We start from the raw sequence: 23,330 nt of genomic DNA on the forward strand, positions 1-23,330 counted from the left end.
GAACGGTCCGTTCCAAATGCATAATTAACACATAACATATGCAAGCAGAACGGGCCGTTCTGCTTTCAGAACGAGCCATTCTGGTTCCAAGTGTATTCACAAAATTTGGCATCCACCTATGCATCTACATGGCATCCACATGGCATCCACGTGGCCAACAGTTAACTTCATTTAAGTCATTTAGACGGAAGTCCCAAATTGTAATAATTTAAATTATTGGGGACCAAATTGAAACCAAAAATTAAAATAGGACTAAATTGAAATAAAAAAATATTATAAGGGACTAAATAAGGGCTTTAACCTATTATAAACGATTGATCAACTAACCTGCGGGAAAATATTTTTAGTAGTTTTTCTTTAACAATATTTTAATGTGTTTTTTTTTTTAATGCTATAGTTTTTAGGAATTGTTTTATTTCTTGTATGATTCAATTTTCTTATAATATTTATATTTTAATTTAGAATTTAATATTTTAAAATAAATTATCAATAAAAAATATTTTTGTATATTATAAATTATTTATCATAAATCTAAAATATAATTTATGTTTAAAATATTTATTCATAGAAATTTTAAATACTATTTATATATTTAAATATAATACTTATTTATATATACAACTTATTACAAATTTTATTTATATATAATAAGTATTTAGTCGTTAAATAATAGTCATTAATTTGTTTGATGGAATTATATTTTTTAATGTCTGTTCTTAAATTTATACTTTTTAAAATCATAGGTAAAACCTATAATTTAAAACCTGAAGCTTGCCGTCAGAACCCTAATCTCTTTGAACTTAAATGTTTGAAAACATACATATATAAGATGACATACTCGCATATTATTCTAATGGAGAATTTATGTCTTTAATGCAAGTGGGAAAGGTATAATCTGATTCTGCAGAATGCACCCATTTCTATAAGATCCTGTCTCCATTTTAATTTATCTTGCCCTTCAATTTGCATTAGTATAAACCATTAACATTGATCAACAAAGTGGAACATATGTAATTGGGAGATAATTAACAAGATTCTTTTATATTATTTAAATTGTATATATAGTGAAGATTTTGTTGAAAGAGATAAATTGTATGTTTGGAAAAGACATGCATTTGATACTATTAACACTTAATAGAGATAATTCACTTGAAAGTAATTAGTTGAAAAAATAATTAGTTATTACTTAATATTTTAATTTATTTCAAACAATTTATCATCTTAAAAATTAGGATAATATATTTTATTTTGAAATATTTTTATTTTTGGATGAAATGAGACATATAAATGGATTTATGCTATAATTGTAATGATCTTATAATATAAAAAATGATATTTGGAGTGTGTTTAATAGTTTATTTGATAAACTTATGAAGTTGTTTCACAAAAGTAGAGGTGTTGGATACAAATTTATCTCACAAGATTATAAAATTATTTTATGTGTTAGCATTTGAACTTATCATAATGTTTCATTTTTATTTTTAGTACTTCAATAAATTTCTTGGTTTATTGATTTTTTTTTTAAAGATAGGAAAGATTACAAAGATGGTCGCAATAAAGATTGAACCTAGTCCTCATGCTTCTAACTACCCCAACCCCTCCCACCCAATCACTAGGCTAACTCTAGTGGTCTATTGATTCCTTTGATATCACGTTGTTTATTTTATTTGTTACACTATGTAATTACCATTTAATCAATTTCAAAAATATTTTATCTTTAAAAATAATAAATTTAAAATTAACTAACATAAACTATAATTACCTAAAAATATTTTTTATTTATAAAAATGTTTAAATATGTTTTTTTACATAATTTTACATTTATCAACTGATTTAAAAATAAATTTACCAAATATTTTAATTTAATTAACTAAATTAAAATTTTCATCTTTAAGCAAAAAGTAACTTTTTAACCTTCACGTAGTTTTGACAACTATCTTAATATACGAGAGTGAGTGTAATAAAAAATATTAAAGGTTAATCATAAGGATAAAGAAAGAACTTTATTAAAAAATTGAGGATAAAAATAAAGGAAAAAAAAAGCTTATAAAATCAAATATTATTTAAAGTAAAATTTTAAAAATTGCTACAAGCTAGTGAAACAAACTTCTTAATCAAATATTTCTATTTTATCAAAACAAATTTTAAACTAGTCAAAATAAATTATTAATTTTAAGAGATGCCTTGATGAAAAAAACCAATAAGTTAAAAAATTGAATTTTACTATATTACTTTAAATAAAATTTGGACAATCCCACCCTTTTAAATTAACATTTGACAATGAATTAAAACCAATTAATCTTTTTTTTAGTATAATATCGTGAGTTTAATCATAAGCTAACAAGGTAATTGGTATAGTCGAGTTTTTCACTCACATTATCCGGTAGTGCCTTTTTCTAATCAAAATTAGGAACATTAACAGATTACTCCATATGATTTGACAATCCTCCTCCCAGAAATATGGCGCACCAGTTTATTTCTGATAAGATTTTAAAAGTTTCGTGAGCTTGGGTATGACCATGTAAACTGAATTGGGATCAAAAGGGAGCTTTTGGAAAGACACTATGTGTGGCAGTGGCAGACCCAAGAGTCTTTTCTTTGGGAATATGGAACTGTGGGGCTCTCTCAATGAATAGTGGAATCATCTCGAAGTATATATATATATTCTAAGTTTATATAATGTTTGTTAGTTTATAATAGTCTAAATTATCGTCTTATTATTTTTAAATAGTTGAAGTTATTCCTTTATTTTTTTAAAATGTTTAATATTGATTTTCCATCCAAATTGACAATTAATGGAATCAAATAGAAAAGGATAATATAGGACTTTTTAAAAAAAAATTAAAAGATTAAATTAATCATTTAACAATAGTACGTGAGACCAAATTGATTATTCCAAATATAAAGGGGTCAAATTGAATGAAAATTATCTAACAAATTTTTTTTATAGATATATAAATTAAAAAAAAATTACATATTAATAATTTCTTTTATTAGATAACTCTTTTTTCATTTGTGAGTTATTTAATTTACTTATACTGATGTAGTTGTCATTCTATTAAAGTTGCCCTTGTTATAAAGATGTATGGTGTTATGTTGTGGATGGTTAAAATGTAAGTTGAATAATGTTTAAGTTGTATCAATGTATGATGTTTAAGTTGTTCAAGTTAATAAGTTGTATGTTTAAAGTTGCTAAAGTTGATAAGTTATAAATATGTAAGTTAGATACATGTATTAGCTATGATACATAAAACTAGAGGGGAGAGTAGAGTTGGTTTTGAAAGTTGAATATCCCATCATGTGAATATACATTGTAGTGCTCCAAGAGTCCAGTTGAAAATCCTTTAGAAGGTAAGTTGGCTTCTGAATAGGCAAGTTATTTTTCAGTTGTTCCCTCAAGATTTTATGTGGTATCCGTGTGTGAGCAAGGTCAAGACACGTGTGTATAAAACGATCAACCGAGTAAAGTACCAATCAAGGATTTAATATCTAACCTAGTATTGAAAAGTTGTGACATTTAGAGGGTAGTTGGTGGGCTAATCCCATAGGTGGCTTAGTGTTGTAAGGTAATGTTGTGACAAGCTCATATGTAAACTATTCTACCTTGGCATAGTAGTATACTTCCTAGTTTAAGTGGAGAAACCTAAGAAATCAATCTAACTCGTGTTAGTTGTTATTTTCAGCCTTGTGCTAACTATTAGTTTTTTGACCATAGTGTTAGTCGCTATTTATGATTTTATACCAATTGTTGTGATTCAATAGGGTTTAGCCACTTAAACTGATCACTCTATGTTGTAGGGGATCTCCATGGTTGATATACGTGACGATGCATCAATTTTATATCTATGTTGTTCTATAATGTGTTAAGTGGATTGAAGTTATGTATGAGTGGTTGAATTGCTTTAGTTGTTTGTGATGTGTTAGTACTTATCATTGTCCATACTGCTTGTTACATAACTAGTTCTAGTTATATATATATATATATAAATGTTGTTAAGCTGAAGGTGCAAAGGTGTATGAGTATATATATAATGAAGGATATGAGTGTAATATTGTATGAAGATGAATTATTGTTTAATAATTGTGATAAAATTACCTAACTTGTATGAAAAGATATAATATGATGATGTTCCTTTTAAGTTGTTTATGTTGCATGCTATTGTATGACATTGCTTTTGTATAACGTTATTCCTTGTGGTTTGAGATTGTTATGATCATACTTGGTATGAGAGCAAAATATGATTAGAAGGATGAGTTACGTTGTTCAATGGTGTGTCACGTTGGAGGTGACTCTCTTTTGGATATTGCTACCCTAAGATAATTAGGTCTTGTATAGATGTTTGACCGATGACTATGTTTATTTTGTATACAGTAGTTACTTCTTTTGTATGAAGTATGTATATATGTTCGGGATCAATCATTTTATTTCTTACATATACGACAGCTCGCCTGAAATTTACTTGCTTATTGCATGATATCCTAGGAAAATGTTTAATGCTTGTGTTTCCGCTTAGTTGTTATTGGACCATAGTAAGTGTAGTGACCAAGTAGGTCGTTACTAGGCAAATGCTTGATACTTGTGCTTTCGCTTAGTTATTGTTAGATTGTAGTAAGTATAATGATTGGTGAGTCATTACTTCGGTAACTTCAAACATGAGCTAGAGGAGAACTCTTTGACTTGGTAACGTTAGGCTCGATTTGAGTGGCTATTGGCATGATCAAGACAAAAACTATCTGCCTAGATGAGGCTAGGTGTCAGTGTAGTGATGTCAGACGTGAATCAAGTAGAAACTCTTTTCCTAAATGAGGCCAAACATGGGTTTAGCTGCTCCAAGTGTGATTGACACATGGGCTCTCTACCTCATCTACATCGATCAAGCTAGAGGCTCTTTGCCTCAATGATGCCTGCACGGGGAGAATGGCGTTGGATGCGAGATGTTAAATGAAAAATTTGTTTTGCTGACTAAGTGTTGAACTGTGTTAGCAAACTAGGTTGCTCACATGATATAAGTTGATGCATGATTCTAATGCTTTATACATTGATCTAGGATGATATATATTGATGTTTAACCTATTGAAAGTTGAAGGTTGTTGAATGTTGAAATGTGAGAATGTTGTATGTTGTGTAAAGTTGAGTGTAATTGTATTGAGAATGCTTGAGGCATGGTATTGAGTTGTGTTGATTAACTTAGGAATAGAAGAAAAGTTATTTTAAAATTTGAATATTCTAGTATGAGTATATAGTGTTGTCGTGCTTTATGAGCCCAATTGTTGAAAACCATTTTCGAGAAGTTGATTCTTAAAGTGGAGTGTTAAGTTAGGTCAACCCATAATGTCTACAAGTGGCCAAATTTTGATATGTATAGTTGTCAGGTCGATCCATACGTGTATAAAACAACCATTATAAATTCTTATGGGGGTAAGATTAAGCTATACATGTACAAAGTGACCAAATCGAGTAAGATACAAGGTCAAGAGTTTCAAAATCCCTAACTAAGTAGTGAAAGGGACGTAGTATTTGGAGGGTTGTCGGCAGACTAATCCCATAGGAGGTTTAGTTATGCATGCTAAGATCGTTGTAGACTCACATCCAAGATCTTCTACCTTGACAAGAATACTAGACTTTCTTAGTTTAAGTGTTAAAATTTGAGAAACCATGTCGTGTTGTGAATTTTTATCCAATTTGCTATTGATCTAACAAATCCAAAAGGATCATATTAATAGGTTGATTTGGTAGGGTCAAGCCACTTAAAATGCTCACCTGTTCTGTAAGAAATCTCTTAGTTAAAAATGTGTGATGAAGTATATAGTTGATGTGTTGTGCATATGATGTGTTGACCAACGGTGCTATTCATATGCTATGTTGAATTGTTAATGAGCTGCATAGTTGTAATGTAAATTGAAATTGTTGTCATGTGTTTAAGTTGTTACCTTAAAAAAGTTATTGAATTCCAAATTAAGGTGTTGTTGTGTTGAATTATTGAGTACCTTGCTGAATTGTACTATGTGTTGTTAAAGTTGAAAACCATAATGAGTTGTGTTGTGTGGTTTATATGTTGATGTTGGTAGTATAGTTGTACTTTATTTATATACTTGTTACATTGTTTTCTATAAGTTTATCCTGCATGTTTTCTTGTGATTGAATTGCAATAATCATACTTAGTATGGAAGCAAGGCAAGGATAAATAAGAGAAGAAATACATTTTTGGGAGCCATGTTGGAGGATGATGTTGTTGTGTTGCACTGCTCTTATGTAACTGGGTTGTAGATGTTGCATGACCAACAATTAAAATTTTTATGCTTTTAGTTTGGGATTATTATAGTCATGTATATATATGTACAAGACATATGTTATGGTTCCACTAGGAAACATTTATATTTTGAGTTGATTAGTCTCTTATACATATCCTATATATATATATATATATATATATATATATATATATATATATATATATATATATATATATATATATAATTATTATTGCATATATATCCAGGAATTATTTGCATGGTAAATCTTAGTTATGTTTTCCCCGCTAATTATTGAATTATAAAGTATAAGAACTTATCAAGTCATTACAAAATACACATTTTATATTTGGTGTTTGACCAACATAGAATGTTTAACTATTTAATTTATATCACTTGGATCTATGTTGAGTTTAAGGGCAACATAAATTGTCAATTGTATTTTACATTAAAATCTAATGCACAATAATAAAAACTATTATTTTTCATTTAATATTTTTATTTTTATCTTTAATTTGTATTCAAAATTGTAAACACTCCCTAGCAATTTTTTTTTGTTTGAAAAAGGTAAGTCTTGATTGAATATTAGCCAAAAATCCGATACATATTATCATGTGTATCATGCATAAGAAGAGAAAAAAAAAATTGGAAAAATCAATTTTTTTTTTGTTGATTACCAATTAAGCAATTGTGAGTAATTTTGATGTCTCCATCATAATTTTTGAAGAAGATTAATTAATCCATTTTTTCCCCTAACAATTAAACAATTATGAGTAAATATTTTTTGATGTCTCCCTCGTAATTCTTGGAGAAGATTAATTTATTAATCGATGAATCTGAGTGCATAGTATAAAAGAACTTGTGGAAGCATAATTTAACGAACGTGCATGAAAGCATTGTTATTTTTATAAATGTTGAAGACTGGATTTTCCGCTCCAAAGTTGAGAAGACAATGGAGGTGGAAGATATGAATATTTTATGAATTAGTTCGTAATTAAGGCCGGCATATTTGAATTTTTTTTAATAAGTCATTAAGTAAGTGTTTTTATTGGTCTACTAATTTTAGTTTTGTGTTTTGAAGATGATATATATGATTGTGAAAGAAAGAATAATGAATCCAATCTTTCTTTTGAACACGAACACAAGACAGTGCTATCCTCACAAAGTGCTTTCTACGGTCCAATGTTTGAGCAACCTCAATCGATCAGAATCACCCAAAGTGGATGGCCTATTATATGCACATGCATTTCAATCACTTTCTTCCACTCATAATAATAAAGTATGGTCACACATACTTTATTATATGATAATTTTTAATAATAAATATACTGTTGGACATATATTATTATATGATAATTTTTTTTTGCAAGGTAAAAGAAAATGTCTTTAATTTTCATAAATAAAAAGTAACCAAAGTAATTTACGTACCCTTTATTCCCTATGACTAAATACTACCGTGACAAAATGTCTTCAATGATATTATTATTTGCGGCACGATGAAGATGAAAGACGTTATATTAGAAAGAATTGGGTACGTGCTTGTTTTGGCTATTATTACATCAAGCATATTCGACGACTATGCTGTTTGCATGATTAAGTAGTTGTGGAATATGATAAGAATGGTAGTTATTAGTTAACGAACAAAAACAAGTGTTTATCTAAAGTGAGTTACGAGTTTATTAATTTAATTTTACAAAAGTGACATATACATAAAGATTGTTTCTCAAAATGATAGTTGCTTATAAGTTAGTTGACAATAAAATATTATTTTGAAATCTCACATGTCATTTTGAGGTTTTTAAAATTAAATAAAGTTTCTTATATAAATAACTATTCCTTATACAAGAGATTATTTCTTGATTATTGAGAGTGTGAAGATGAGAATGTAGCATTTTCATGTTTGTTATGAGTTTTGAAAAATTATTGTCAAGTATTGTTCATTTCTATAAATGTCTTCCAATTATATGTTTCTTGCTTTTTTATTATGGTATTGAGTGTGGTAATATAATATTCTCATGAGAATATTAGAAGTTACATCTTAACACACTTGTAACTTCTTCTTCTAATTATTATTTTTATTAATTTTAAAAAATATTTCAATGAATATTAAGATATAAACAATCAATTTCTTTCTAAAAATGATAAGAAATTACATTCTAGTCAAAATATTTTCAAAAATATGATTTTCAAGAATGCAATATGATACTTCGAAACAAATGTCCTGTTAGATTAGGAAGTTTGAATTTGAAATATTGTTGTAGAAGTTTAAATTTGAGTTTCTGTTTTAAACAGAATGATTCTTAGGAAATTGTTAGAGATTCTTTAGGTCTTATCTTTGAATCAGTTTGTATTAAGTGTGTATAAATACACCTCAGTTAAAGAGGAAAGAATGAGATGAATAAAAGTATATTACTAGGATATAAGTTTTGACATGGTATCAGGTGAGTTACGATCCTGAAACATAGTCCCACATTGCTTCATATTGTTTTTACCCAACTGGTTATTTTTTCCTCTCTTCATCTTTCCATCGGATCCTCACCAAATAACCCTTATTCCAGACTTTTCTAAATCCCTAATTCCTAATTCTCTTCCATGGAAAACCCAACTTCACCTACGGATTCTACATCATCACCATCCACTACCTCCGCTCCTCCTCCCAACATTGTCATCCAACATGATAGTTCTTCCTTCCCTGTTAGTGTCATCCTTGATGACTCTAATTATCACCTCTGGTCTGCGTTAATGGACATGCGTATCGGTGCAAGAAACAAATCTGGGTATCTCACCGGTAAGACGACGAAACCCTTGGATACTGATCCTGCGTATGATAACTGGGTCACCGAAAATAAGCGTGTGAAAAGTTGGCTTATTGACTCCATGAGTCCACCATTAATGCAGCGTTTCCTTCGCCTTGAATCTGCCCACGAAATCTGGACTGCTGCTCGTCGCACGTTCTATGATAGTTCTGATGAAACTTGTCTCTTTGATCTGAATCAGAGGTCGTTCAACACCAAACAGAATGGTCGACCCCTCTCCACATATTACAACGAACTTCTCTCGATCTTTCAAGAAATTGATCACCGCATGTCTTCCCACGCCACTACTGTTGATGGGGTCGTTCAGTCGCACTCGGCTTTGGCTCGTCTCAGGGTCTATATCTTTCTCAGCGGATTAGACACTGACTTCGACCAAGTTCGTGGCGAAATTCTTCGCAAAGACCCTAAGTTGGACCTTGAAGGTTCGTATGCTTATGTCAGGCGTGAACAACAACAGCGCCTCATCATGAACCGTCCCACTTCTCCCCATGAATCCTCTGCCATGGTGGTGAAATCTCCCCGCTCCTCTGTTCCCCTGAAGCCTCGCAAAGATGCTAATTCTACAAAACCTCTGTGTTCTCACTGTGGTGACTCTGGCCACACTAAGAATCGATGCTTTGAAATCATTGGTTATCCCGACTGGTGGGATTTCAATAAACGACCTCGCCGGAAGGTTCTGGATAAAGCTCTCTCCACCTCCTCTGATCCGGTGACATCTACTCCTCCTACAGCCAATGCTGTCTACGAAGGAATTCTTGGTAAGTCCCATGCTTTCTCTACACTATCTCGAATTGATTCTTGGATAATTGATACAGGCGCTTCGGATCATATGATTCGTGATCATACCCTTCTATCTAAATTCTCTTCTTCTCCTAAAACTGTGATTTCTACGGCTAATGGTGGAACCTCTGCCATTATTGGTCAAGGTTCAATATCTCTTTTCCCTTGGTTACATCTTCAATCTGTTTTAGTTGTTCCTTCTTTGGACTTTAATCTTCTCTCTGTTAGCCAACTTACTTCTAACCTGGACTGCTCTGTGATTTTTTCACCTTCAAAATGTCTGTTTCAGGACAACCAAACAAAGGAGATCCTTGGTTATGGTGTTAGACAGGGCAATCTTTATTTCTTGGATGTTTCTTCTTGTGGCAGTGACTTATCTTCTCGGGCTTCTGCAACCTCTACTGTGGATACTGCTAAAGATACTGTGTGGCTGTGGCATAGGCGACTTGGTCATCTTTCCTTCGGATATCTCAAAAAGTTATTTCCCAATTTTTTTTCTGCTGTAAACGTTGCTGATTTTCATTGTTCAGTTTGTGAATTGGCTAAGAGCCACAAAATTCCTTATTATCCTAGTTTGAATAAAAGCAAAATTCCATTTCAAGTTGTTCATTCAGATGTTTAGGGCCCTGCAAAAGTTTCCTCTTTCTCTAAATCCTTTTATTATGTCACATTTATTGATGAATGTACACGTATGTGTTGGTTGAGTCTCTTGAAAAATAAGGGGGAAGTTTTTTCTGTGTTTAAAAAATTCTTCAACATGGTTCAAACACAATTCAATAGCAACATTCAGATTCTTCAGTCCGATAATGGCATGGAATATATGAATGGTGGGTTCAATACTTTTTTATCTTCTCATGGGATTAAACATCATACTTCTTGCTCTTATACTCCTCAGCAAAACGGATTGGCTGAGAGAATGAATCGAAAACTCTTAGAAGTGGTTAGGGCCTCTTTATTTGGCATGCATGTTCCTTCTTCCTATTGGGGGGAAGCTGTAATCTCCGCTGCATATCTCATAAATCGAACCCCCTCTAGTGCCCTTAATTTTCAAACACCTTACCAAGTTCTTAATTCTCACTTTCCTATACCCCACTCCTCTAATCTTGCTCCTAGAGTCTTCGGGTGTACCACATATGTCCATATCCCTAAAGTTCAGCGGTCTAAATTGGATCCTTGTGCAAAAAAGTGTATTTTTGTTGGGTACTCAGATGTCCAGAAAGGTTATCGTTGTTTTGACCCTATCTCTCATAAAATGCATATCACTTTGGAGGTCACTTTTAGGGAAAATGAGCCTTACTATTCAGGGGGAGTTCCCACTTCTCCTTCTCAGGGGGAGAGTTCCTTGCCAAACATTACAAATAATGGAGAAGAAGAAGTTTGGTTCTCCACTCATACAGCACCACCAAGTACCTCACTCCCTGCCGAAAATTCACACAACCAACAATCAGAATCAGTCCCTGTTGAGGTAAATTGTCCTCAAGCTGAAACACCTTGTCTAACACACATAACTGAAGAATCTCCTATGGCTGTCCCTGATATTGAACCAGAAACAGAACCTAGTACAGAGGCAAATCTTGTTCCTTCTTCTACTATGCCATCTGACACACACACCAGAAGGTCGTCTCGACCAAACAAAGGTATTCCTAAGCAGCTTTATGAACCTGATCCTAAAGCAAAGGCTAAATATCCCCTTAGCAACTATGTATCTACCCAACACTTATCCGAATCATATGCATTATCTGTTAATCAATTATCTAGTGTTTCTATTCCAAATAGTGTGCAGGAAGCATTGGATGATCCAAATTGGAAGCAAGCTATGAATGTAGAGATGGAAGCACTCCAAAGTAACTCAACTTGGGAACTAACACCTCTGCCAAGTAGGAAGAAGGCAATTGGTTGTAAATGGGTGTTCACAGTGAAATTAAAAGCAGATGGGAGCATTGACCGATATAAAGCAAGACTAGTTGCCAAGGGATATACACAGAAATATGGAGTTGATTACCAAGAGACATTTGCCCCGGTAGCCAAACTCAATACTATAAGGATATTACTTTCCATAGCAGCTAATAGGGATTGGCCCTTAAAACAATTTGATGTGAAGAATGCCTTCTTAAATGGAAATTTGGAGGAGGAGGCTTACATGGATATACCACCAGGAGTGCAGCTAAGTAAATCAAATGAGAATCTAGTTTGCCGACTTAAAAAAGCTTTGTATGGACTCAAGCAATCGCCTAGGGCATGGTTTGGACGTTTTTCTCTAGCAATGAAGAGATTTGGGTACAAACAGAGCAACTCTGATCATACTTTGTTTTTTAAACATAGAGCACAAAAAGTGACTATTCTAATAGTGTATGTGGATGATATGGTGTTAACCGGAGATGATATAGATGAGATGAAAGCCCTTGAACAACATCTGACAACTGAGTTTGAAATGAAGGATCTAGGTAACTTGAGATATTTCCTTGGGATAGAAATTGCAAGATCTCAGAAAGGTATATTTCTATCTCAAAGAAAATATATTCTAGATCTTTTAACAGAAACTGGAATGTTGGCCTGCAAACCAGTTGAGAATCCCATCGAAATGAATCACACATTGGGCATATATCCTAACCAGGTGGAGGCAGACATTGGAAGATATCAAAGGCTAGTAGGGAGACTAATTTACTTGTCACACACTAGACCAGACATTGCCTATGCAGTTGGAGTGGTAAGCCGGTTTATGCACTCTCCTAGTGAAGATCATATGAAGGCTGTATATCGGATTTTGAGGTACCTAAAAGGAACACCTGGAAAAGGCATTCTGTTTTCAAAAACCAGCAAGAAGGGCATTGAAGGATATACGGATTCTGATTGGGCTGGAGATAAGACTACTAGGCAATCTACTTCAGGCTATTTTACACTAGTTGAGGGTAACTTAGTCACTTGGAGAAGTAAAAAACAGAAGGTCGTTGCAAGGTCAAGTGCCGAGGCTGAATTCAGAGGTATGGCTCATTGTGTTTGTGAGCTTTTATGGATTAAAAGTATTTTGAATGATTTAGGTATCAGATATGATCTTCCTATGAGTCTTTACTGTGATAACAAGGCGTCTATTGAAATTGCTCATAATCCGGTTCAACACGATAGAACAAAGCACGTTGAAGTAGATAGACACTTCATAAAAGAGAAACTGGATCAGCAGATTATCATCACACCCTTTGTCAGATCTGAAAACCAACTTGCAGATATTTTGACCAAGGGAGTTTCAGGAAAAGCTTTAGAAGATACAATTGGCAAGTTAGGCATGTATGATATCCATGCACCAACTTGAGGGGGAGTGTTAGATTAGGAAGTTTGAATTTGAAATATTGTTGTAGAAGTTTAAATTTGAGTTTCTGTTTTAAACAGAATGATTCTTAGGAAATTGTTAGAGATTCTTTAGGTCTTATCTTTGAATCAGTTTGTATTAAGTGTGTATAAATACACCTCAGTTAAAGAGGAAAGAATGAGATGAATAAAAGTATATTACTAGGATATAAGTTTTGACATGTCCCTATAAACTACTTAATATATGTGTGTACATATAAGAGAGAATATGATATATCAAATAGAATTTAAATATATTCAAGTTAAATAATTTTTAAATAGAAATTTGCATATAAAAAATAATTGGATTGTTTAATATTAAAATGATATGCATAGACTCACTTAAAGAAAGAAATAAAGAAGATTGTTCATATCCACCGTAGATACTAATTACTATTTTTACCATATCACAAAATGAATAGGATCTGGAACAATTTACTACCTCAAATATATTGACTCTTTAAATATCACTTCTTTATAATTTGCTAGGATGCCACTTTTCTATTAAGTAAATATTTACAAAAAGGATTTTCATTTTTAATTAGTAAATATTATAAATGAGATTTATAGTAATAAATTTTATTCAGAGTTTTCATAAAATATTTTTAATTTTAAATTTGGACTGGTAATTTATAGTTTATTGGTTCAAATGTAATTGTATCAACCATTAGGATCCACCTAATAATTGAGTGTTGAAATAATGTGTACATGATCTAAATTCAGACTCTATTACCGTCCTAGTAATTCTTACCTATAAAAAAGAATATAATTCAATTGGAGTTAAAATAATAATAATTAAATATATTTTTAATATTATATAACACATATGTAATAAATTAAATTTATACAAAAAAATAGGTAAAACTATAAATTAACATACAAAAAATTAAATAATATAAAATGAATTTAATGGCTTTATATTTATCATGTAAAGTACTTTAACATTCTCAATTAATTAGGAAACATTTAATTTGTTCCTTGAATGATGATAAAGGTGCTCGATAAATCCTTGAAATATTTTTTGTGACATCTAGATCTCTAAATTTTAATTTTATTGTTCAAGTTAGCCATTTTGTTATACTTAATTACTAAGTGCATGTTTGTTTTACCGTTTAGAATAGCTAAAAATGTATGTTCAACTCAATTCATCCACACTCACGCTTTTCCGTTTGAGTGCATGAGAATGTGTGTGGATGAGTAATCAAACACACCCTAACTTTGTTTATTTCATAATCAGTCATCAATTAATTGTTTCATTGACACGTATTCTCTCTCCCAGTTAGCATGCAACAATTACATAGAACCATCTTTCCACAGTAATAGATAGGACCATTATCACTAAACTCTTCCCACTTATACTAAGGGAGTCCTACAACTCATTAATCATAGCTAAAACATTCATATTCAATTAACGTATTATTATTCAGATCCTCATAACAATCACTCATTTTGTTAAACTCCAAATTCAATAATTTAGGTTTACAATCCTAAACTTATAGTTAGAACATACAAATAAATTAATTATGGTTAAGACAAAAAAATCTAACTACAGAAAATCCTATAAAATTCAACAACAATCTTTCATTTTAATTAAAGCCTTCATAGCCAGAGTATTTAAACATGACAAAGTATTTGTTGTTTGATTAGAAAGTACCAAAACCCTGAGTTATGATTCACATTAGGTAATTAGGAGAGAGAACAACCAATTAGAAAAGACAATAAGCGTGAAAGCAGCACTTAACTACTAACTATTCAAGAAACGAACAAAGTTAATAATTAAATATAACGGAAGAATTAATTTACATAAAGTATTTAAAATTTAGGGACTCAAATGTCACCCAAAAAAAATCCTTCAAAGATCTATCAACCATTTCTACCATTTTCAAGGATTAAATTGAGTATTTACTCGTCAATTAATTATAGTTCTCCTTTTGTATTTTTTTTAATTATTTATTATAAAAGTCAAAAACATATCATAAATAATAATTTGTGATTAAATAATATCGAAAACTATTTTACAGTATGCACATAACCTATTCATTCTCTCATAAAATTACTATTTTATCATTTCGATATTTATAATATAATATCATAAAATTTATAAGTAACTTTAAAAAAATGAGTAAAATTAATAGTATGAGTTATAATTTTATTATTCATGTTTTATCTTTCTTAACTAATATTCATTAAAATAACAGAAAAACAATTTTACAAATTAACCAAATAATAGGCAATTCAATCTCATTTATGCCTAACATGGGAGGAAGTAAAAGAGGAATATAAAATAGAATGAATTCATTCAAATTTTATTCCATTTCATGATATTTTAAACACTAATACCTTTCTATTTTATTCTATTTCATTCTGTTGCATCCATTTCCATCAACCCATGCAAGGCCTCATGGTCCATACACTATTGTCTATTGCTTTCTCTTTACTTTTCTATTGGCACCTATTACCTCTGTTAGCGGGAGATTCTTTTGTCCTCTTTCCTTGACTTTTTCCAATCCTATCACTATACTCTTCGATATATTTATTTTTTCCACATTTTTATTATTAAATAATTTTTAAAAGAATTATAAAATTTGTATTTGTAAATGAGACCCGCTAAACAAGAAATAAAATCTATAAACTTATGATTTTTAATATAATTTGGAAGTATAACTCTCCTAATAATCACATGTGTTAAATTGTTTGTACTAACTTAGTTAACCATAAAGTTTGTATAAGTTGACAATTGTGAATAATTCGATAATGTTTGATCTAATAAATTGAATAATATTCACTAAGATAAACTCTAATATCATTCTAAAAAGGTAAAATTAAATCTAACTCAATTTTATAAAACTGATTTTTATATTAAAAATTAATCCAATCCATATATATTATCAATCATTATTAATAAAGAATATATTCAATCTATATTGAAGAAGAGTTTGTCTTGCCACTTTACACTTGTCACCACACTATTTTTTTCTTTTAACTTATCAGCACATTCCATCCTTTGGGTGCGAGACAGAGTAACTAACAAGGCTGCATCGACCTCTCATGAAGTAATTTTCGGATTCCAAAGCAATTGTTACACTCAACAAACAGAGCCCAAAATTGGAACATATGTTTATTTTGACAGTTAACCAAACTGATAAATTCCATTCCACTTAATGTGGTTCGCAGAAGAAAAGAATCCCTCTTAAGTTAAAACAGAATCTGCAGCATATATAGTGACCCTAAATAGACAGAGACACAAATGGTTTCTCCACTCATTTCGTAAAAGAAAACCACTTACTAGTCAACCACCTCCCCAATTTAGCACCATACCACTCACAATATATATTGGATAACACACAAACACAACCATCACCACATACCATATATTATACACATTACATTACATATATATAAAGTTGAGGAAAAATAAAGGCTCTCATATCAAAGCACACACAGCTACCTATTCACAATGACCCTGAAGATTCACTTCTCAATCATTTCCATTGCAGTTTTTGCTCTATGCACTTCTGCAGAATATTACTGTAAGATTTTTATTTTTATTTTTTATTTTTGTTTTTGTTTTCTCGTCGAGTTTAACTATCTTTGATTTGCTTCACACAAATGAGTCATACAACATTTGCAATATCACACCATGTACAGTTTCTCTTGTAGCTGTTATTCTCAAAACTGTGAAGATATAAAACTTTTTTGTAATTGTTACTTGCTATTTTTTTCTTTTGATCCGTAGGAATTACAATGACAGTAACAGGGATCTTACCTAAGACCCTCTTACTTGTAAGTTATAAGGTTGTTACTTACATGATTTGTTTCTTTCTTTTTTGATTAGTTTCGGCTAACTTTAGTTATGCTGGTCCAAATGGTCCTGAGAAATGGGGAAGCTTGAGTCCTTCTTTTGCAGCGTGCTCAAATGGGAAAGCTCAGAGTCCTGTGGACCTTATGAAGACTGATATTGTCTTGAACAAGCAGTTGAAGAATCTAGAAAGACACTACCTTCCTACTAATGCCACTTTGGTTAACAACAAATTCAACATTGGGGTCTGTTCTTAAACAACCATGTCACTCTTTTTTTATCACATCCCATATGAGCATCGTTGGATAAGTATTTGGCTTTAATAGATATATAGTTTTACTTTACACTATCATTTAATCACAATTTATCATACATATAAATTTGTTGACTTAATAACTACTTTAAAAATTATATAAATTATGATTTTTATTGGTTAACTATACAGACAATATTTAACTAGGCACTAATTATATAAACTTTACAAACCCATGTAACGTGCTACAAGAGAAACTATTGTATGGACTGAAATTATTACATTTCATAGCTTAACTAGTTTCCATATGATTAAGGTTTTCAGTTTATGACAAAGTCTTCATAAGACTCAAACATGTCACGTGAAGATCGGTCAAAACTAACATCATTTCGGACCATATAATAATTTCTCTTGCGATAGTTATTCTCTTTTGGTGAGTAGTTTGGGCTACCTGGTTGATAATTCATCAATTTTTCTGTTATGAACAAGTTACACAATTACTACAAGGTAATTAAGGTTGTTAAAGAATTTCCAGTATCAACTAATATCCTTAAGTTTTCCATTTATATAGGTGCATTTTGAAGGAAAAGTTGGAGATATTAATATAAATGGAAAAAATTACTCATTGAAACAACTGCACTGGCATTCTCCATCAGAGCACAGGGCAAATGGTCGTATGTAAGTTCCCTTGCTTCCTCACCCTTTTTGTACACGTTCTCATGCACCTGAAATTATATGAGATACCTGTGTTTTTTTTCTTTTATTAAAAATAAAATAAATGTAAAATGGTAGAGTGTGATTTCAAGCTTCCACTTGTGAAAAAGAATGATAACTTTCTCCAATCATTTGCTTTTCAAACCTTATCATTTACCAATCATAGTTATAAGACATTACTTTCGTGCAAAAGTTTTGATTCAGCTAATTGTTGCTCTATGAAGTTGCGCAATACATACAACTTTGTGCATCACATGATAAGTTCAAGCAAAATAAAAAAGAAAAAGTTATTCCATTGATCTAACCACAATGCATATCAATTTTAATTGAGCTGGCAGTCACTGACTAAAATAAAGAAAATGTTTTTTTTTTTTTTTTTAATAGTAGAAATCTTGTGCTACTTTAATCCTTCAGAATATAAATAGAACACGAAGTAAATATTATTTAATTCAAACTTTCAGAATGTCAAATTAGCTTAAAGTTTTTCAAGCTAAAGTCATACCTTTTTAATGAGCTAAACTGGTTGGTTCATCAAATTTAACTCATTTTGACAATTGTAGAACTAAATTTGTAAGCTATTTAGTTCTGAAAATTTTATAACAATTCCTTGAAAATGATTTTTTATAGGCTTTTTCCATATCAATTGGTGGGGGTTCTCTCCATACCCCGTTTTCAAATAACTCTTCACTTTATTTATATGTCCTAACTAGTTGGAAGCATGATAAGGGATGATACTTGACTTGAACTCAGTAAATAATCATAAAAAAAAATAATAAAAAAAATTATTGCAATTGAAAGGAAATTTACCCATTTAATGAATCTGAACATGGTTAATTTCCCACAAATTTTTGTAGGTATAGGTGTGTAGTTATCCAACCCTATCCATATCCATATAATATATTTGTTATATTTTATAACTATAATTTGGTTTTTTTTTTTAAATAATCAAGTTAAAGAATTTTATTTGTAATGTTTTATAATAGGAATTGGATTTTCTTTGAATTTTTTTCAATTATATATTCTTTTACTTTTAATCGATGCTATTTTTTATTTGTTTTTCACAATTAATTTTAGTATTATAATAGTACTTATTTTTTATCATTTGGTCAAACAAATATATAATAGAAAAACATATTCAAAGATAAAACTTACATGTATTATAAACGTTGTTAATGATATTTGATTAGAGTTGATGTTTTATAACGATAATATGTATAATAAAAAATTTAATTAAATGTTAATTCGTATTACCAAGATAACTACAACAATGTATATCTAAGTTTTGTGCATTTTTAAATCAATAACCAAATGCGAGTATATATATATATATATATATATATATATATATTTAATATAAAGTTATTGAGCAGTATAACACTTAGTAAAAATTACACTCGTATCGTTTGAACCCTCCTTATATATATATATTGAACTTTGTTACTGGATGAATATAAACTTGGATACAAATATTATTTTAAAATGCAAATATAAAGAATAAAATTATATCACCTCGCTCGAACTCCGTCCTTGTCATTTTGGATAAAGTTCTTTCAAACGCAAAACAAATAAACAGGGCACGTAAAAATACACAGCATAAAAAAATAAAAAAAACAATCCAACTCAGTTCTTTTTTATTATTAATTTTTTAATTCGGGGGCATAATTCCTTTTATTGATTTGACTCCCAAATTTCAATTTGAGTTTTTTTTTTTCTTCTTTTTTTGAAAGGTTTAGGGTTTAAATTTGAGTTGGAATCAGAAGGAATAAACTGTCGAAGTTCCAAACCAACCAAACCTTTGTGATATATATACCTTTGATTTGAGTCTTATAGGCTTAAAACGGTACAGTACTAGAGTACACCTTATTCTCAATTCGACCATTTTTATTCTGAATGACAAATTTAAGTTATAAAAAAAATGGGCCTTAATGTCCTTTCAAAAGGGCCATACGAAAAAAATATGTAATGCAGATTTCAAAAGTCCTAGTCAAGCCCTTTTCTTATTTGGGCCTTGGCATGGTGAAGTTTTGAGTAATGATTTTTAAATTTTAACACCTCATATTTTTTCAAAGAGTTAATCATTCATACACTGTCAGTGTAAAAAATTTTACATAGACAACCAATCATATATTTTAAATTATTTTATTTTATTTTTATTTTATTAAATAAGCAGTTGACATGACACTATTAAAATATATGATTAGTTGTCAATGTAAAAAAACTTTACACTAACAGTGTATAGATAATTAACTCTTTTTTAAATACTAAATAACACTCATTTTTTTATTTTTTATTATCTCTCTTCTTATCATGTCACGTAACCTAACATATCTACATATATTTTACTTTTATATCTTTCTCATTAAGTGTCATATAGTATTTTGGGTGTCTAAAAATAATTTTTACAAATATTTTTAATACAGCCATGATGCCGAGCTCCATCTAGTACACCTGACCCAAGATAATAACAACATAGCAGTTGTGGCTGTGCTCTACAAATTGGGTGATCCAGATCCTCTCATATCCCAGGTAGAGTGGAAGTCACATTCACTTGTGTTCTGAATTCATGTGGTTCCATGGATTGATAAAGTAGAAATTTGGAACTTGATATGTGGCACTAACACTTGTTTGTGGGGTACAGATTGAAGACAAATTGATTGAGTTAGAGAAGAAGAATCGTGAAGGGGATAAGGATGCTCAAATTGCTGTTGGCACCTTTGATGTAGAAGAGATTAATAGAAGCAGCCATAGGTATTATAGATATGTTGGCTCTCTCACCACTCCACCATGCAAAGAGGGTGTCACTTGGAACATCCTTGGCAAGGTAACCAACTTATTATATGATTTATTTAGTGAGAAAATATAATATTAAATGAAATGTTAGAGATTTTCACTTTAATACCTTCTTCCTAATATTTTTTTTTATTATTGATTGAAAATCAAAATTTTGATAAATTTTATCATTATATGAGAAGAGAGACTCGTTAAATGAAATGTAAGACCCACAAAATTTATAATTTTTAATAAATTTCAACCAATAATAAAAAGTGTTAGAGAATGTCGTTAACACTTATCAAATTTAAAATAGTGATAAATAATTTGTGTGTAATTTTTTTAAAATGATCACTAAAATTTAGTGACTTATGAATTAATGAGGGACAAGCAAATTTTGTCACATCACATGTATTACTTTGACAAAATGTCTAACTAATGGAGTATGCAGTTGAGGACACTTTCAAAGGAACAACTAGAGCTCCTAAAGGCACCATTAGGCACAGAGTTCAAGCACAATGCAAGGCCTCTTCAGCAATTGAATGGACGTAAAATTGAGATGTATTACCACCCCAATCACTTGCATGGGACACAAGCAACACCATTTGAGTATCATGAATAAATTGCTTAATGAAATCTAATGGTTTTGCACTAAAGGATACTCTAATGTTGTACTTTGATCATCTAGTAGTGTTGTTTGGACAATATTCTCTCTAGTGCCTATTTGACTTGGTTCATTTTAAAATAATCATTATTTTTGTCAAATTTATAAATTAGTTATAAAAAAAACTATTTTAAAGATGCCAATAGGACTAAAAAAAAAAAAAAAAAGGAGGCACGAAGCACTCTTTGTTGATATTTGTGAGCACTTGTTCAAGGTTTTTAAAAAAAAAAAAAAAAATCTTCAAACATTGATGTCAAAACACTTTTAATTTTACTCTTATTAGTTCACATTCAATAATGTGTTTCGGGGTTTCATAAATTATATTCAATGAATTACTTATTATTGTTGACTTTATTGTTGATAGCATGTGTTTTTTTTAGACTACACTAGTTAGCCAGATAGGTTCAATTAAGAGCCGATCATTAAATTGTTGGAATGGTTTGTAAAATTTTGTTTTTTAAATTTTAAAAACTCAATGTTTTGATGATTAATACTATTCTAACTCGATGTCAAAATAAAATATTATTAGCACTCAATATTATGATTATTGATAATTATTTCTGTTATACTTAATTTCTAGATATTTTACTATTGGATATTAGTGCCAAATTAATTTTCAATACGATGACACATTCGATTTAGTTTTATGTTTAATTTTAAATATTTATGTTTATGAGTTATAACATTTATAAGTAAGTTTTGTATATTAATATTGTTTAATAAATTAAAATTAAAATAATAAGAGAATTAGTCTTTAATTGTTATTAGTGCAACTACATGTTAAATCATTATTGAATGTTTGAATTAATTCTTTTAATGGTTCAATGACCCATCGAATTTTAAAATTCTTGTTAACTAGCTTGATAAGAGTTAGGGATGTTTAGAAAGACTAATGAAATTCAATTCTAATCAATATTTTCATTTCAATTTTTCTTTCCCTATTTTTGATCCATCTCATAGGTCCTAGCCATATAGGAAAAAGACAGACAGAGGGAGAAACATGTGTGGAAAATCCAGATCTTCTGCTTTATCTTTTTTAATTATATATATAAATTCTATTTAATAGAAATATATAATATCACAATATATATATATATATATATATATATATATATATATATATATATATATATATGGTATTAAAAACAAAGAAAATTTAGCCACTATAACAATTGCCAATCAATCAATTTGGTTTATGAAATTGATATTATTAATTAATTTGGTTCCTAATATCATGAAAAAGTAAATTTATCTCCTTTTTATAATTGAAATCAGCTACGCGACTCAAAATAAAGTCAGTTTGAATATCAACTTGAAAACTTTAAAATAACCAACTTTATCTTTTTTTTTCATCGGTATTAATAAGCATTAGATCAAAGAGAGAGATTAAATAAACAAACACTCATAAAGTCAAAGATTATATTTTTTTGGTGTAAAAGTCCAAATTAATAGAAAAAAAATGCGAATTAATTGATATTTTCTTACAATGTCTTTATAGTGTGTTTGGATGAGGAATTTTACAAATTTAAAGAATTTTAAATTCTTGGTATTTGAATTACTTCGATTTCAATTTCTATCATTCTTAAAATATTTTGTTTGGATAAGTCAATTCAAATTTCTTAAATTTTAAATTGTTGGGTTGGATATGATAATTTATTCTACCATGATAAAATTGATTTTAAAAATATATTTATATGTTGAGATTTCTAAATTAAATTTTATAAAAATAAATATTAGCTAATTTTTAAATATTTAATAATTTTAAAAATTAATATTAGAATAATATTTAATAACTTTAAAAATATTTTTGAATATTCAATAATTAAAACTTGAAGAGATAAGAGATAAGATAAAATATATAAGTGAAATAAGAAGAAAAAAATTGTGAGAAATTTCAAATTCTTGCTTTTTTGGGAGAATTTAAAATTCTACTATTTTAAA

At 29.8% G+C, this 23,330-nt stretch overlaps 2 protein-coding genes across 2 annotated transcripts; both read left to right on the forward strand.

Moving 5' to 3' along the window:
* Positions 1–8,844: 8,844 nt before the first annotated feature.
* LOC145949843 (uncharacterized) lies at positions 8,845–9,689 on the forward strand. Its single transcript, XM_083060735.1, has 2 exons — positions 8,845–9,613; positions 9,676–9,689. The coding sequence occupies exons 1-2, from the start codon at positions 8,845–8,847 to the stop codon at positions 9,687–9,689; spliced, it is 783 nt and encodes a 260-aa protein (XP_082916861.1).
* A 6,753-nt stretch (positions 9,690–16,442) lies between these two features.
* Positions 16,443–21,473, forward strand: LOC109816342 (alpha carbonic anhydrase 1). The gene is made up of 6 exons (XM_020381321.3): positions 16,443–16,720; positions 17,026–17,234; positions 17,814–17,920; positions 20,377–20,482; positions 20,595–20,777; positions 21,177–21,473. The coding sequence occupies exons 1-6, from the start codon at positions 16,648–16,650 to the stop codon at positions 21,345–21,347; spliced, it is 849 nt and encodes a 282-aa protein (XP_020236910.1). The 5' UTR covers positions 16,443–16,647; the 3' UTR covers positions 21,348–21,473.
* The last annotated feature ends 1,857 nt before the right edge of the window (positions 21,474–23,330 follow it).

Source organism: Cajanus cajan, chromosome 7, assembly GCF_000230855.2.
Source record: "Cajanus cajan strain Asha chromosome 7, NIPB_CcT2T_4, whole genome shotgun sequence".
Classification (NCBI taxonomy): domain Eukaryota; kingdom Viridiplantae; phylum Streptophyta; class Magnoliopsida; order Fabales; family Fabaceae; genus Cajanus; species Cajanus cajan.